The sequence below is a fragment of the Rutidosis leptorrhynchoides genome, chromosome 6, assembly GCF_046630445.1.
Source record: "Rutidosis leptorrhynchoides isolate AG116_Rl617_1_P2 chromosome 6, CSIRO_AGI_Rlap_v1, whole genome shotgun sequence".
NCBI lineage: Eukaryota > Viridiplantae > Streptophyta > Magnoliopsida > Asterales > Asteraceae > Rutidosis > Rutidosis leptorrhynchoides.
The window spans coordinates 43171360-43189149 of record NC_092338.1 but is presented as its reverse complement, the minus strand read 5'-3'; the positions used below and the strand labels follow the sequence as shown (position 1 = coordinate 43189149).

Below are 17790 nucleotides of genomic sequence, written 5' to 3'. Positions count from 1 at the left end.
GGGTGACAAATTGGTACTCTTGGGAAAACGATAACGTTAAAAATTTTACCCCCGAGACCAAAATGGTGAGACCAATAAGTACCGTTAATGAAGAAGAATCTACTCCAATCCCGAAATTCACCATTCCACAACCTTCCAACCCAATATTCTCAATAGACGAGTCATCTACCGAAGATGAACTACGAGCTTTAATAGATAATGACACCTCGAATTTCACCCAATTGGGTAATAGAGGTGAAACTGTTGATCCCGAGAATGAACGGAAGGAAATGTTACGAATTATCCACCCTATAGAAATATGTATGTCGATGTATATCGATCCATTTGACCAAGAACCAGAAAAGAGACATATCCATTTACTAAAAGCTACACTTAAAAAAGAATTAAGTAGTGACGATCGGGTGGGTCTAAACTTTAAACCCATTGATATATTTTATGCCACCCGAGATGTAAATAACTGGCTCACTATTTTAATTCGTGGAACTTATTCTACCGACTTCACATGTCGTCAGCTAAGTATGGGGAAGTCTAACCCCACTTAACGTTAAATTAGGGGTTCGGGTTAGTGCATAACTCGTTAATAAAAATGCATGATTAGGGTAAAAGACGCATTTTTAAAGATTAGCAAACAATTCAGAAAAGCAACCGTTTTTGAAGAAAAATATGTGTGATAAAACAAGAAGGAATAAACGATGAGGCGCGCCATCTATCATTCAACGAGCTTTGTAATTACAAACTGGGTATTTTCAATCACTTTTCTACACTAATCACCCTCATTAATTTATAATTAGAGTCTGATTTCATGCAAATGAGGGCATTGCATGATCTCAAGTGTGGGGAAGGGTTATAAATTCTCTCGGGTTTATACTTGGCTTATTTTCTAAATATTGTGAAAATTTTAAAATTTTTCAACTAAATGAATTCAAAATCATGTTTATACATATTTATGAACTGTGAAAACTAGGTGTTAATACCGAAATTATCGTTACCTCGGAAAGGACATAAATTGAGAAACACCCTAAAACGCTTGAATTCATTTAAAATGGAATAAATGAGAATAAAAAGGCAAAGAAAGAAACTAAGTGTGGGGAGAATGTACCTAGTTATTCAATTAAAAACTATCTAGCACATGTTTCCGTAAAGTTATTGCAGGTGTTTTTGTTTTGGACTAAATTAACTGTTTTACCCGATGAAAGAAAAGAAAAGATGGATCTACACGATGAATCAATTCCATCATTAAAAGGAAGTAAAGTCTTCCGAAAAAGACACGCGCTTCTTGATTTAGGTCAAGAAGTTGTCGTCCAGACCAGCTGTAGGTTGACGAAAAATCTAGAAAAGTCAACACTAAAATTAGCAGGAAATCCACGGACCTCAGCATAAAACAGGGTCGCCAAGTGGTCAGACTTATCCTAACCATGAGAGGATCTGTCTCGTAAAATGGGGAGGGCGCCGTGCAAATTAGCTTGATAAGACTAATGAATCAGATCCCCAGAAAGGATAATCTCCTTAAAGATTAAAAATCAGCTTTTAAGACTGATATTACTCAATCCTTGAGATTGATCTTAAAGATTGAGAATTACAAACTCATGGAATTCGATGATATCTAAACTCGAGCTTGAACGAGAAAATATTTTGATCAAAATTATAAACCGATTTGTTTTCTGAAAAACCATTTTCAATGCGTTCATTACCATTGAACGTAAAATCCTAGGAATTCACCTGGAATTCATTAGGTCACCTGAACCAAATCGGGTGTCAACCGTAAGAACGGTGGTTGCATAGCATGGTCGGAGACAGGACCTTGTGCCAGACCGAAAAACTATAGGGTGAGCTTTACTATTGCTCCTACAAAGGATAGTACTAGCATCCGACACGTTTATAGACCATAATCAAAAGCATGTCATTAGACATTGCCTTAACAGTTTCTTGTTCATCGCTTTCCTTTACAACCGGATGGTAGTTTGCCGAAAGGTAATATACGGGACAAGTATACTGGACGTGTTGCTTTCCCAATACAAGGTTAGCAAGTGGGTAACACAAAACCACAAGTGTTGAGCTAAAATTTTCAAATCTGAAACCCACACAACCCACAAAACAAAAATATTTTGCAAACACCGGTGAAGGGTTATTCCGGAAAATTTATCTAGGGTAAAAGCTAGATTGAATTTTCAAAAGATCAAATATTTTCATAAAGATCCAATTTCCTTAAGGATCTACATTTTCATAGTCATGTGGGACTGTAAACCGCCTTTCAAATGTGCACTTTGCTTTGGAAACCGAAAGTAAATCGGCTATTTGATTGCAAGTGTCGTTGACCTAAACCCGAGGCAACTGTGGATGGCACACCCACCTTTAACCATGGTTCTATCATTACTATCATTGTTTATACCGCCGTATCAAAATCACTGATGTATAAAGTGTGAGAATAAAAAAGTGATTCGAGTGAAGTGTGATTTTATTTCAAGTTATGTATTGCTTGAGGACAAGCAACGCTCAAGTGTGGGGATATTTGATAAGGCTAAAAAGGAACATATATTTCATAGCAATATCCCTCCTAAATAATAGGTTTTCATATGTAATTGTATTATATTTTCATTGTAATTGTTTAAATAAATAAGTGCGAAGACAAAAGGTGAAAACGAAGATTTGAAGACACAAACGTCCAAAAAGCTCAAATGTACAAGATACAATTCAAAAGGTTCAATTTATTAATGAAAAACGTCTAAAAATGACAAGAGTACAAGTTACAAAATGCAAAGTACAAGATATTAAATTGTACGCAAGGACGTTCGAAAATCCGAAACCGAGACATGAGTCAACTATCAACGCCCGACGCAACGGACCAAAAATTACAAGTCAGCTATGCACAAGAATATAATATAATATATAAATAATTATATTAATTATTTATATTTTATATTTATATATTTATTATGTCGACAAGCTAGGAGCCAAAAGTTTGTGAGCTGGATTTTCAAACTCCACGACTCGCGGAGTTTGAAGGCCAAAAACTCCACGACTCGCGGAGCTGCCAAATTCCAAAATGCCTATAAAAGGTCACGAATTTTGCGAGTAAATATATAATAAATAATAATAATACTCTGTAGTATAATATAAATAAATAAATATATATATAATATATATATATATATATATATATATATATATATATATATATATATATATATATATATATATATATATATATATATATATATAGTATAGATTAGTGTTATATTAGATTATTTTGGGTTATGTAAAAGTTATTTTACGGGTTTTGAAGTCGAAATTCTGACCGTGTAACACTACGCGATAAATACTCAATGTAAGTAATGTTCTCCTTTTTACATTAATGTCTCGTAGCTAAGTTATTATTATGCTTATTTAATCCGAAGTAATCATGATGTTGGGCTAAAAATATCTAAAATTGGGTAATTGGGCTTTGTACCATAATTGGAGTTTGGACAAAAGAACGACACTTGTGAAAATTAGACTATGGGCTATTAATGGGCTTTATATTTGTTTAGCTAAATGATAGTTTGTTAATTTTAATATAAAGATTTACAATTTGACGTACCTATAAATAACCATATACACTCGATCGGACACGATGGGCGGGGTATTTATATGTACGAATAATCGTTCATTTAACCGGACACGGGAATGGATTAATAGTCACTAAAATTATTAAAACAGGGGTGAAATTATGTACAAGGACACTTGGCATAATTGATAACAAAGTATTAAAACCTTGGATTACATGCAGTTGATATCCTGATGTAATTATTAAACAAAGTATTAAAACCTTGTTACAGTTTAAGTCCCCAATTAGTTGGAATATTTGACTTCGGGTATAAGGATAATTTGACGAGGATACTCGCACTTTATATTTATGACTGATGGACTGTTATGGACAAAAACCAGATGGACTTATCAAATAATCCAGGACAAAGGACAATTAACCCAGGGTAATAAATAATCAAAACGTCAAACATCATGGTTACGAAAGCTTAAATAAGCATAATATATTTTATTTCATTTTTCCTCGTACTTTTATTTATTGTCATTTTAATTATTGTTATTTATTTTATATTGTTATTTAAATATCGTCATTTACTTTACGCTTCGTTTAAAATATAAAATCGACAAACCGGTCATTAAACGGTAAAACCCCTTTTATATATTATTAATATAATATATTTTGTACGAATATAATTGTTTAAAATATAGTGTGCAATAAGCCCGTTCCCTGTGGAACGAACTGGACTTACTAAAAACTATACTACTCTACGATTAGGTACACTGCCTATAGTGTTGTAGCAAGGTTTAGGTATATCCATTTTGTAAATAAATAATTAAAACTTGTGTAAAAATGTATCGTATTTAATAGTTTTTCCTAGTAAAATATAAACTATTTCGTACCCCCACGCTACGACATCAATGGTACACGGTACTTTGGCAACAGAATTTGGGTTCCTCGCTTCGGTAATCTCCGTGAACTAGTCTTGGATGAAGCGCATAAGACTAGGTATTCTCTTCATCCGGGTTCCAGTAAGATGTACCACGATGTGAAGGAATTCTACTGGTGACCTAATATGAAAGCCGACATTACTACTTATGTTAGTAAGTGTCTCACTTGTTTGAAAGTCAAGGCTGAACATCAAAAGCCTTCTGGTCTGTTGACACAACCCGATATTCCACAGTGGAAGTGGGAATGTATCACTATGGACTTTATTACTAAATTGCCCAAGACTTCTAGTGGCAATGATACTATATGGGTCATAGTAGATCGTCTTACTAAATCTGCCCATTTCTTACCGATCAAGGAGACCGACAAGATGGAGAGATTGTCACAACTGTATATCAAAGAAATTTTCTCTCGCCATGGTGTTCCTATATCAATCATATCCGATCGCGACAGTAGATTCACTTCCAGATTCTGGAAATCCTTACAAACTGCTCTTGGAACTCAACTCGACATGAGTACTGCTTATCATCCGCAAACCGATGGTCAAAGTGTACGAACCATTCAAACATTGGAAGATATGCTTCACGCTTGTGTTATCGACTTCGGCAAAGGCTGGGATAGACATTTACCTTTGGTTGAATTCTCTTACAATAATATTTACCACTCAAGTATTAAGGCTGCACCTTTTGAGGCCTTATACGGACGAAAATGTAGATCCCCACTGTGCTGGGATGAATTAGAGGACAGACAGTTAACTGGTCCTGAAATCATACACGAGACAACCAAAAAGATAGTTCAGATTAAGAAACGAATAGAAACTGCCCGCAGCCGGCAGAAGAGCTATGCTAATAAAGGTCGGAAAGATTTGGAATTCCAAGTTGGTGACAAAGTCATGTTGAAAGTATCCCCTTAGAAAGGCGTCGTTCGTTTTGGTAAACGAAGCAAACTAAGTTCGCGTTTTTTTGGACCCTTCAAGATTACTGAAAGGATCGGACCCGTGACTTATCGATTAGAATTACCTGCTAAACTTAGCAGCGTACACGACGTATTTCATGTCTCGAATCTTAAAAAGTGTCTCGCTGATGACACCCTCGTTATTCCTTTAGATGACATTCGCATTGATGATAAAATGCACTTCATAGAGGAACCCGTAGAAGTCATGGACCGATCTGCTAAACGCTTAAAACAAAGCACCATACCTATTGTTAAGATCCGTTGGAATTCACGACGTGGCCCCGAGTATACCTGGGAACGTGAAGACCAAATGAAACAGAAATATCCCCATCTCTTCTCAACCGCTGATGCATCCGAGAAGTCTACCTAAAACTTCGGGACGAAGTTTTTATTAACGGGGAGGTACTGTAACAACCCTCACTTTTCAACTTCTAAATTACTGAATTAACCCTAGGGTTATATGTCTGACTATATGTATTAAGGGTTGTTATATACAATTAAATATTGACCGAATAGTAATTTTTAGTCAACAATATACGCTTAAATAAATAATATATTATTAATTTATATAATTTGACATAATTTAACTAAGTATATAAACTTTGTATCACTTTTATTATTTAGTTAATGTATTATATATTTAACTATATAATAAATCCAATTATATATAAATGTAATAATATTTACAAACTTACTAAAACTATAGTTTAATAATTAAAATCATAATTATTATTAAAAATACAAAATACCGAATTATTTATTATTTTTATGCAAAATTTGTATTTATTAATTAAATAAAAAAATAAAAAATAAAATAAAATAAAATATTATTGACAAATATTCTTGGAAAAGCATTAAATCAATTTGTTTATTTATATAAAAAAAATCCTTAAAATAAATGAAAAAAATAAATAAATAAATAAATAAATTACTTTTTTAATTAAAAATTGTAATGGAAAAACTACTTTTATTATTTTATTTTGTGCATTATCCCATGACCTAACATTTAATACTTTTTAATTTTAAAATCCCATTAAGAATTAAAATATTTCTTTTTCTTTTAATTATTTTATTCTTTTTACCTAATTTTTTCAAGTATAAATACCCCTCATTTCTCATTCAAACTCACACCAAAATTTCTCTCATTCTCTCTTTGAAGAATTACTACTAGTAAGTATTCTTTTCTTACTTTTTATTTGTTTTACTTTTTACTTTTTACTTTTTACTTTTTACTTCGGTTATTATTTTTACCGAAACATGTAAATAATGTTATAAATTATATGCAATTAAAAATAAAATAAATAACATGTATACACTATTACTATTACTAGCACCTATAACCTACTACTTATATTGTAACATAAAAACATTTTGGGATATGTATTAGAGATGTATAGATCTTCGAACTTTCTTGACGAATGGTTTCTATGAGATTCTAGGCAGAGGGTTTGGATTTCCGATTTAAAGGATCCTATGACTCAAGCCCCTAGATCTAAATTAGCCATTCGAAGGGAAAGGGGTGATTGGAAGCTTATCTAATACGGCAAGTATCCTAAAATGGAAAACACTGATAAAAGTAGAAACTCTCTAGTCATAGAAACTTAGTAAAATAAGAAACTTTCTAAAAATGAAAACTTTATAAAAATAGTAACTTACTAGGAATAGAAACTTAGTAAAACAAACTATACTTAAACTTAAACATGGGCAAAACACTTAACTACTCTTAAATGTCAATAGGTTGACTTTCCTGCTCACTCGTTCAACTCTTTATTCCGAGGAATAACTCTCTCTCTACTTACTAAGGTGAATTCATAGCCCCTCTTTATTGCTAGCAAACTTACTTACTTTTACTTGGGGTGAGACACATGCTGTTTTTACTTTTTACACTTTAGACACAAGTACCAAACTGTTAAACTATGCTATACCCGGCTATGTCCGACTAAGTCCCTACAGTGATATTTTTAATTGCTGCGGCATGCTTAATTATTGGGGGTAGGCCTATCGGGAGTAACGTCCCCGATACATTTGACCAAGTCATTGTATTACTTAATAATGAAATTAAACCGACAAGGACAGACACAACTTGTCATGGGGCAAAAACTTGAACGTTTAGTCTAAATATCACGCATTGGCATAACTTTTGATCCTGCGGGAGATCAACTTTACAAACTAAATCTTGTGGTCTAAAACAATGACAAACTTTTTGTTAAACCTATGAACTTCACTCAACCTTTTTGGTTGACACTTTAGCATATTTTGTCTCAGGTGCTGTTTGATTCAAGCTCTTCTACTTACCGCTTATGTGATGCTACTTGGACATAGGATCAAGAGATATCGCATTTATTACTTCTGCATGTGAACATTTACGATATTGTTATTCCTGTCATTGTAACGACATTTCATTTTCTGCTGCGTACTCATTAAAGTTAAATTCATCATTTAGTATTGTTCTCGTTTATTATAATATGTTGGTATGTTTTGATATTAGTGACGTTCCTTCCAGACCCTATTGGGAGGACGTTACACAATATAAGTTAGCTAGGATATGATTTGTATAGATTTGTTAAACATTTCCCGTAGCTAAAAAGATCAAAAATATCCAATCTTGTTTTACCCATAACTTCTTCATTTTAAATCCGTTTTGAGTGAATCAAATTGCTATGGTTTCATATTGAACTCTAATTTAAGAATCCAAATAGAAAAAGTATAGGTTTATAGACAGAAATTTAAGTTACATGTCAATTACTAAAGAGGTAGTCATTTCTGTCGAAAGAACGACATCTTGATGACCATTTTGAAAAACATACTTTCACTTTGAGTTTAACCAAGATTTTTGGATATAGTTTCATGTTCATATAAAAAATCATTTTCCCAGAAGAACAACTTTTAAATCAAAGTTTATCATAGTTTTTAATTATCCAAACCAAAACAGCCCCCGGTTTCACTACGACGGCGTATATCCAATTTTATGGTGTTCATCGTGTTTCCAGGTTTTAAATCATTAAGGTAGCATATCATATAGATATTGAACATGTGTTTAGTTGATTTTAAAAGTCAAGTTAGAAGGATTAACTTTTGTTTGCGAATAAGTTTAGAATTAACTAAACTATGTTCTAGTAATTACAAGTTTAAACCTTCGAATAAGATAGCTTTATATGTATGAATCGAATGATGCTATGAACATCATTACTACCTCAAGTTTTCTGGATAAAACTACTGGAAATGAGAAAAATGGATCTAGCTTCAAAGGATCCTTGGATGGCTTGAAAGTTCTTGAAGCGGAATCATGACACAAAAACAGTTCAAGTAAGATTTTCACTCGAAATAAGATTGTTATAGTTGTAGAAATTGAATCAAAGTTTGAATATGAATATTACCTTGAATTAGAAAGATAACCTACTATAAATAACAAAGGTTCCTTGATCTTAGATGATTACTTGGAATGGATTAGAAAGCTTGGAAGTAGACTTGCAAACTTGAAAGTATTCTTGATTTTTATGAAACTATACTTATGGAATTTATGAAGAACACTTAGAACTTGAAGATGGAACTTGAGAGAGATCAATTAGATGAAGAAAATTGAAGAATGAAAGTGTTTGTAGGTGTTTTTGGTCGTTGGTATATGGATTAGATATAAAGGATATGTAATTTTGTTTTCATGTAAATAAGTCATGAATGATTACTAATTTTTTTGTAATTTTATGAGATATTTCATGCTAGTTGCCAAATGATGGTTCCCACATGTGTTAGGTGACTCACATGGACTGCTAAGAGCTGATCATTGGAGTGTATATACCAATAGTACATACATCTAAAAGTATTTTTGTTAAGTAGAAGTACTTTGATATGTGTCTTGAAGTCTTTCAAAAGTGTAAGAATACATATCAAAACACAACATGTATATACATTCTAATGGAGTCGTTAAGTCTTCGTTAGTCGTTACATGTAAGTGTTGTTTTGAAACCTTTAAGTTAACGATCTCAATTAATGTTGTTAACCCAATGTTTATTATATCAAATGAGATGTTAAATTATTATATTATCATGATATTATGATGTATGAATATCTCTTAATATGATATATACATTAAAATATCGTTACAACGATAATCGTTACATATAAGTCTCGTTTCGTAATTCTTGAGTTAGTAGTCTCGTTTTTACATATATAGTTCATTGTTAACACACTTAATGATATATTTAAATATCATTTTATCATGTTAAATATAGTGTATCAATATCTTAATATGATACATATATATTTAGTAGATGTTATCATAACGATAATCGTTATATATATCATTTCGAGTTTCTTAACTTAGTAATCTCATTTCTTATGTATATCACACATTGTTAATATACTTAGTGAGATACTTACTCATCATAATCTCATGTCAACCATATATATATATATATATATATATATATATATATATATATATATATATATATATATATATATATATATATATATATATATATATATATATATATATATATATATATGTCTATATATACCACAACATGTAGTTTTTACAATTTTGTAACGTTCGTGAATCGCCGGTCAACTTGGGTGATCAATTGTCTATATGAAACTTATTTCATTTAATCAAGTCTTAACAGGTTTGATTGCTTAACACGTTGGAAACATTTAGTCATGTAAATATCAATCTCAATTAATATATATAAACATGCAAAAGTTCGGGTCACTACAAAATAATACTAAACGGATATGGATGAAAAAAAATTAAATGGATATGGATGTGGATATGGCATTACCCGATCCATATCCAATCCATTGCCATTTCTAGTCAATCACTCACACACACACACACACACACACACACACACACACACACACACACACATATATATATATATATATATATATATATATATTTATATATATATATATATATATATATACAGCGACGGAGCTTGAACACTTACAATAAAGGTGCCAAAAGAACTCAATCAAAAGATGTATTCTCTTAATTTGATAATTAATTATTGATAAACCGTATGCTAGACATTCAAATATTAATTTGATGGGCTCAAGATTGAATTAACATATTTAGTCCCTAAATTTATACAAATTGCTAGTAAAGACTAAACTTTTTGGGGAGATTATGGCACCCCTGCCCTTACAATCCTCTGTCATTGTGTATGTATGTATGTATGTATGTATGTATGTATGTATGTATGTGTGTGTGTGTATATATATATATATATATATATATATATATATATATATATATATATATATATATATATATATATATATATATATATATATATGAGAAAACTTGCTCTTTTATGTCTGAACGTATGTAATCTCCTTTTGTTTTTTTACACCATATGCATGCATGCATGTAACCAATGTAAACTAAATTAAAAGCAAAGTAGGAAACACATTTTATTATCATTGATTAGATTATACAAGTAACATATTGCTGCTACATTATTGTAAAATTAACAACATACCCCAATAACTCCATCTTATCACTCCTATATTACATTTGCTTAATCATCAATCACTTAATTAAATGCAGTACAAACCCTACGAATTTCACCTTGAGTCCCAGTCTTCACCTCAACATTACCCATCTTAACCATCGATATTCCGAACTCAACGTTGAAAGTCAACCCAGCCAATCCCCTAAGTCCAAGAAACCGTTGAACAAACCTTTGTGTCGTTGGGCTGTTCCATAACGCTGCATCTGATTCGAGTACTCCCCTCCGGTTCCTCAAGTTCGAGTAGTATGAATTATCAAATCTTCCTACACTGCCCGTGTCTAGGGTAACACGCGTTGAACCATCACCACCATTGGGGCAAAGATTTTGTAACGTGGGAAGGAATGCTGGGTCAATAGTCGGGTCGGGCCCATTGGTATTGTTATAGTTGTATAGTCTGTAGCTAAATAGCGCACATGCAGCTGTCCCAATTGTGTGTGCTCCTGTATATCAATCAAACCATGCATAAAACACGTCCATAAGATTTAATATAAATTTGGATATATAACAATCTATTTGTCTAAAGTTGGTGTATATATAACTTACCACTAAGGGCAACAAGATCTTGGGTATTAAGACCTTTGTCACTAAACTTCTTGATTTGAACATTAATCGGGTCATTGAAAGCTGGCAGGTTTGCAGTATCAGATGCCTGTGAAACTCTTCCATCTCTGCGACCTAATGGTACTGGCCACCCCGTTCCTCCGGTCTGCACAACCGAATCACGAGCAGCAAGGGCAAGAATGTCAGCACATGAGACCACCCCAGGACATGCTACTTCGAGCCGAGTCTTCGCGGCATCGATGACTTCAAAGCCTCTCAATAGTAAGTTGGGACGAGCGCTTTTCTCAGACGAGGCGCCATTGATTAGTATAGATGCATCACAACCATTAACGAAGCAATCGTGAAAGAACATTCTTAGTAGACCAGGTGCGATTGTCGGGTTGTTTTGGACTGCAGTCCGGACGGCAGTTTGTACGATGTTTTCAACCCTGGGGCACGAGTTTCTGTAGAACCCGAACCTGGTACCTTGGCCTAGTGCCAAGGTACTCAAGGTGGTTAACAAGACAACAAACAAGATGAAATTTTTGCTATGGGAAAGAAGCTCCATTTTTAAATACTCGCTAGAAATTAAAGGTTTTTTAGTAGTTTTACTTACTGAAATATCGGAATTGTTTTTTTGATGTGAAGTAGAGTAGAGAGAAATAAGGTGTATATATAGTGTTTGTGATGGGGCGTGGGGTTGTGTAAAAAAAGTCAAACATTGACCAATGAAAATGAAGTCGGCTACAGGAGATGTAAAGGAAAGAGAGGGAAATGGGAAATATTCAAACTTTCCTAAAATAAATAAGTTGATAAATTGATTCGACGGATACAACTCATATACATAAGTCATATAGTCATATAAGATCATGAAGTTTGTTTAAAAATAAGAATATTTTAGGGAAGGTAGAGAATTGAAGTGTTTTTCTCAAAGTAGGTATTAGTGTCTAAAAATAAACTACTTATTATAATGGTGAATAAACTACTTATTTTACGGTGAATATTATAATGGTGAATATTATAATGATGATGATGAAGTAAAGTATAATTTGTATAAATCGTTTGATTGAGTTGATTATCCTACTGATCATTATTTAGGGAGTTACAAGGGGCCCACTATAGTTACAGCCACATACCCGATTACAGATGTGCCATGTACCGGAAGAAAATCACAGGACCAACACTCAGAAGGTAACGCGGCCAACTGGACCCCCGCCCCCGGGAGGTTCGGATGCAAGACGGAACTCGAACTCATAACCACAAGATAAATGAGCCTCCTCGATACTCCTGGGCGAGAAACCCTTTGGTCCTATCGATCTATATCGTTGGATATATACATTTTACGATTAATCTCGCTAAAGCTAGTAGATGTGGTTATTTATTTTTTCGAAAAAACGTAACAACATTAACTGATCTGGCGATCAACAATTGCAACCGATATAAAGGTAAATTAAAACGAATTCTAGTCAACAAACAACTGCACGAGACGTACATACAACTGAACAATCCTAAACAAACAGGCTCACCATCAGGGTTTAATCACGTTAAACTAGGAAACAAAAAGTGGCTAATGTTATAATATATGGTAACAACTGAACCGGCTACACTAAAGCATTCTCTCGAGCACATAAACCACCGGTTAGAACGTCGGAGACGTCAAACCCGAGGTAATCGGAAAACAAGGGAACGACCAGGAGAACTGTGACAGCTCTATTCCAGAAGAACTGTGACAGCTCTATTCCTAAGGGTGGTCAGTATTTGGTTTGAAACCGAGGAACCCGAAAACCAAACCGAAACCAAACCGAATATGCAAAACGGTTTTCGGATCGAGTCAAACCGAAATCGAGTTTAAATTCGGTTTTCTGTTCAGTTTTCGATTTTGAAAATTCTGAATTCGGTTTAACCGAAAACCGAATTCAAAATTTTTTATATATTTAATTTGTATATTTATGTTTTGGGTAAGCGAGGAAACCCTCCTATGAACGAGCACATTGACTCCCCCATAGAAGGTAAAACCTCGGGTAATCAAGCCCCCTGAGCGCGAGACCTGGTACCGGGTGAATTGCGCATTATGTACACCCTCTAGTCACACTTTCTTTTTGAACAATTTGACAAAGCCAGGAATTGAACCCGGGTGGTGTGCTTCATTGGGCAACTCGAACGATTTGGTAGCTCCCATTATAATTTTGTTACACAAATTATTATGTTTTTCTTCTTAATAACAGAAGCAGTAAACGTCATAATTTAGCTGTAACTATTAATAAATCATCGAATTCTTGATAATTCAATAGTACGTCATTGTTTAAGATATAAATACTAAGACATCAGTAACGCCACAATTAAACTACCATCGTTCTCAGTTTTTTCATAATATTCGGTTTTAATCGAAAACCGAACCGAATTCGAATTCAATTTCGGTTTTCGGTTCGGTTCGGTTCGGTTTTAAATTTGAATTCGGTTTTCGGTTCGGTTTTCGGTTTTGCCCAAAAAAATTATAAAACCAAATACACCGAACCGACTAAACCGAAAACCGAACCGATGAACACTCATATCTGTTCCAGTAGAACCGTGTCGCGCTGTAATTCTGCCCGCCGCGCAGTCTTCCAGATCAGCAGGGACTGATTTGTTATTTTTGTAAGATGGAATGATTTATTTGAAATTCGAGATTTAATAGCTGATAAGGTTGAAGGATCCAGATTTCACTTTTCATTTCTCATTTCTCATTTCGTACCTAACTAGTTCAAGATAAAAGTTTAGGGTTCTCTCATTTTATCAAATTAGGGATTTTAATCTCAATTGAAGTTATCCAACATTTGAAGTAGAAGATTCTCTAGCCTACCTTGCTCCATCTACACCTCTTTTCTTCTTGTGGTAAGAAGAAAACCCTAACTTTTACTTTTAGTAATTTGCGGGTTTTGACTAGAATTCAAGTTAATGGGTATTTTGGGACTAGAAGATGCAAGTAGATAGTATAGATAGTTTTAAAAATGAATTTGTCATTATAAATCATAAATTTATGAATTAGAAGTCACAACTAATTAACTTTATGCAATAAGTTGTGTTTTAGACTAGAGAAAGGAAAACTACATCCTTATTATACTTAATTTTAAAGAGTCATTTGACTACAAATGCTCATGTTGTAGCCAAAATCTTGAAGGTGTCAATATAGGTTTGAGTTTCGAATAGTTTTGTATAGTAATTTAGAAGGTAGGAGGTGTGTTGAACCACACTTACTTGAATAAAGTGAAGCATCAAGATATGAAAGTAATGTATGTATGTTTTTGTGTATTTGTGAATAGGTTGCTAAAGGAGCTTGTTTGTACTTTGTGCTCTTTGTGGTTGTTTTATTTCAAGGTGAGTATATAAGTTGTAAATGGGACACATGACCTTAGACTTGCAATTTAGCAAATTGTGTTATGTAATTTGAATGGGGATTGTATCCCAAATATGTTTAGTTAACTAGCATAAGCTAGTATGATTAGGTGGCAATAAGCCTTGTGCAATTGTCACAATCTGCTTAGGCTTCGAATTTGTGAGCGTTAAAGTAGTAATTGTTACTACATATGTTTGTATGTAAGTTTGTATAGTTATGTTATAGATTACACTTATATATTCACTAAGCATTTTGCTTACCATTTAGTCGTATGAATGTTGTAGGCAAGGTTGGAGAATTCGGATCTCGGGGAGATCTCATTTGGACTTTTTTAAGGAGATCTCGGCATCTCGGAATAATCTCGGGGAGATCTCGGACGTTGAGTTACGTTGGCTTTATAGTTTTTTTTTTAATAAAAATATACATAAAAACATAAATATATGTATATTTATATACGTTTTTACGAGATTTTACAAAATATCCGAGAAATGAGCGAGAATATCTTAGAATTTACGAATTTTACAAGAAAATCTTACAAATTAGCAAGAAAATTCGAGAAATCGTGGCTTTGACTCGGTTGACCTAGAAATCTCGGGAGATGAACATCTCGTCTCGGTTGCCTTCTAAAAGCGAGATCTCGGGAGAGATCTCGGGGAGATCTCGGGGAGATCTCGGGAGAGATCTGGGGGAGATCTCGGGAGAGATCTCGGGGAGATCTCGGGAGATTTACAACACTGGTTGTAGGTGAGGTCGGTTTTAGTGACAAAGGAAAGCGAAAGACTTAATTTGTTTAGCTTGAAGAATTCTCTTTTGGTAAGTGGATGCACCGGTTCTAACCCCGCGAAGATACAACCACTTGAATAGCGTAACACCCCTTTTTGTGTCATTTAAATATTATTATTGTGTATGATGGTTGGAAACCGTTTGATTAAACATATGTAAAGAACTACTCGAATGTATTTTCAAAGCTTGGGAGTAGAGATTAAATGTTTGTTGTAGTCATGGTTTTGAAATTGACTTAAACTCTTGTAATGTGATTTTGATCAGTTGGATGCAATGCAGACTTATTTGGTTTAGTCATAACATGTGCTAAAATGGGTTGAAATTCGGTAAGTTAGAATCAAATTTGGAATAGTTGAACTGCGCGTCGCGCAGACTACTGCGCGCCGCGTAGTATAAGGCAAACTAGGACCAGAAGTTGATAATTTTCAGATTCCTGAATTTAGCTATACTGCGCGCCTCGCAGATTTTGGCGCGCCGCGCAGTATAATCGGATTCCAGGTTAATCCAGAAATTTTATATAAAAAAAAGTACGAGTCAAGGCGTTTCAAGAACACCGACCACCACCGCAACATAACAAACAAACGTAACTGAAGCGTAGACCTCCTACCGGAGAAGCGACAACCACCAAGAAATATCACTTCGACCACACCCCCAAAGTGAAAGAACATCACAAAAGGAGCCTGGAAATAAGGTGAAACCAACGGGCAAAAAGAAACTGATCGGAAAGGAACCGCCCACCACCGAGCCACACCATATCGCCATAAGAAATGACTCGCTCCATGCTTGACACAAATCTCACTCTTTAGTTTTTTCATTCGATTCATTCACTTGAGACACATTGATTGACTCAATCACCACTCGCAGTGCTCTTGCTATCAAGACTGTGATGACAATGAATCGAATATAAATCGGGTAAGATCATATCCATATTCATTTAATTTTTGTTCATCCATATCAATTTAATTTCAGTCCATTCATCTATATCATGTAAATTAAACGGGTTAATAGATATCTATTGGCTATTTAAAAATTTTATAATATTTTCAAATATGTAATGGAAATAAACGTAGATTAAGACAAATTAACATGTGTAATTCATATGTTTATTACATTAGATATACATGTCCTATTGTGACTACGCATTAAGAATTCATAATATCATTACAGGAAAAATGTATTTGTAATAGTAAATACATTTTTAATAGTTATTGTGTATGCATATCTGTATATTTATATATTTTGTATATGTATTTCACATTTGATATATATATATATGTGTGTGTGTGTGTGTGTGTGTGTGTGTGTAAACCTTCAAAGCCTTGACTTGAGTGGTATGTGGTGGGATTCAACTTGGGTACTGCCAGCTCATGTTCGATTCTCACTCCAAGCAGTAATTTCCAACATTTGATGATACAGTCAACATTACTATGATTTAGAAGGTATTGGGGTAACTAAATATATAGAGATTTAAGAAATCATTATTATCATATACCAGACTGATCAAGTCATATCTTTCAAAACGGAGTCTATCAACTCAGATCTTCGAACCTATTGTTCAAATACTTTCCCTTGGTTTCGGTTATGAGCCTATGAATATTAATCTAATATACATATATCACTTTTTACTTTAACAGATAATTTGGTGTAAATTTATGACTACTATACACTCTTTTGAATTTAATTTTAATCCGAATAGAATGAAACATAAATTATGATAACATCAGATTTACCGGTATTAGTTTTTTTAATTATATATATTTGAGCTACAATTTAAATTTTTATGATACCATATAAAACATATATGTACTCCAGTAAAAGAAACGTATATTATGCTTACATGATGTTTGAGTTACAACTTAAGTTTTTACCGTGGATATACTTATCCATTGATATATAAATTTGTTCAGTCATTGCTATCAACGATTAACAGGTAAAAACAACTTTTTACAGGCTCATTTTAGTATTTTATTAATTATATGTCAACTGAAATTAAAATTTTTATTTGATAATCTTTTTAGATATTTAGATCTATGCCTCTTCTCCTTCATTCCAAGACTGCTACTTATATTAAAATCCTTACCATAATATAATTATATAATTTTTTTTGGTTGAATAGTAGTAAATGAAACAAAATGCAATAATAAAAGAAAAAAACA

General features: G+C 33.3%; 1 protein-coding gene and 1 long non-coding RNA gene across 2 annotated transcripts; one reads left to right on the top strand and one right to left on the bottom strand.

Moving 5' to 3' along the window:
* Nucleotides 1-10830: 10830 nt before the first annotated feature.
* On the bottom strand, nt 10831-12046 carry LOC139852428 (peroxidase N1-like). The gene is made up of 2 exons (XM_071841721.1): nt 11482-12046; nt 10831-11378 (listed from the first exon to the last, which is right to left on the bottom strand). Exons 1-2 carry the CDS (start codon nt 12044-12046, stop codon nt 10960-10962), a joined length of 984 nt encoding a protein of 327 aa, XP_071697822.1. The 3' UTR covers nt 10831-10959.
* A 2167-nt stretch (nt 12047-14213) lies between these two features.
* On the top strand, nt 14214-15927 carry LOC139855861 (uncharacterized). The gene is made up of 3 exons (XR_011761585.1): nt 14214-14349; nt 14778-14832; nt 15136-15927. It is a non-coding gene; the product is annotated as an uncharacterized lncRNA (long non-coding RNA).
* Nucleotides 15928-17790: the final 1863 nt, after the last annotated feature.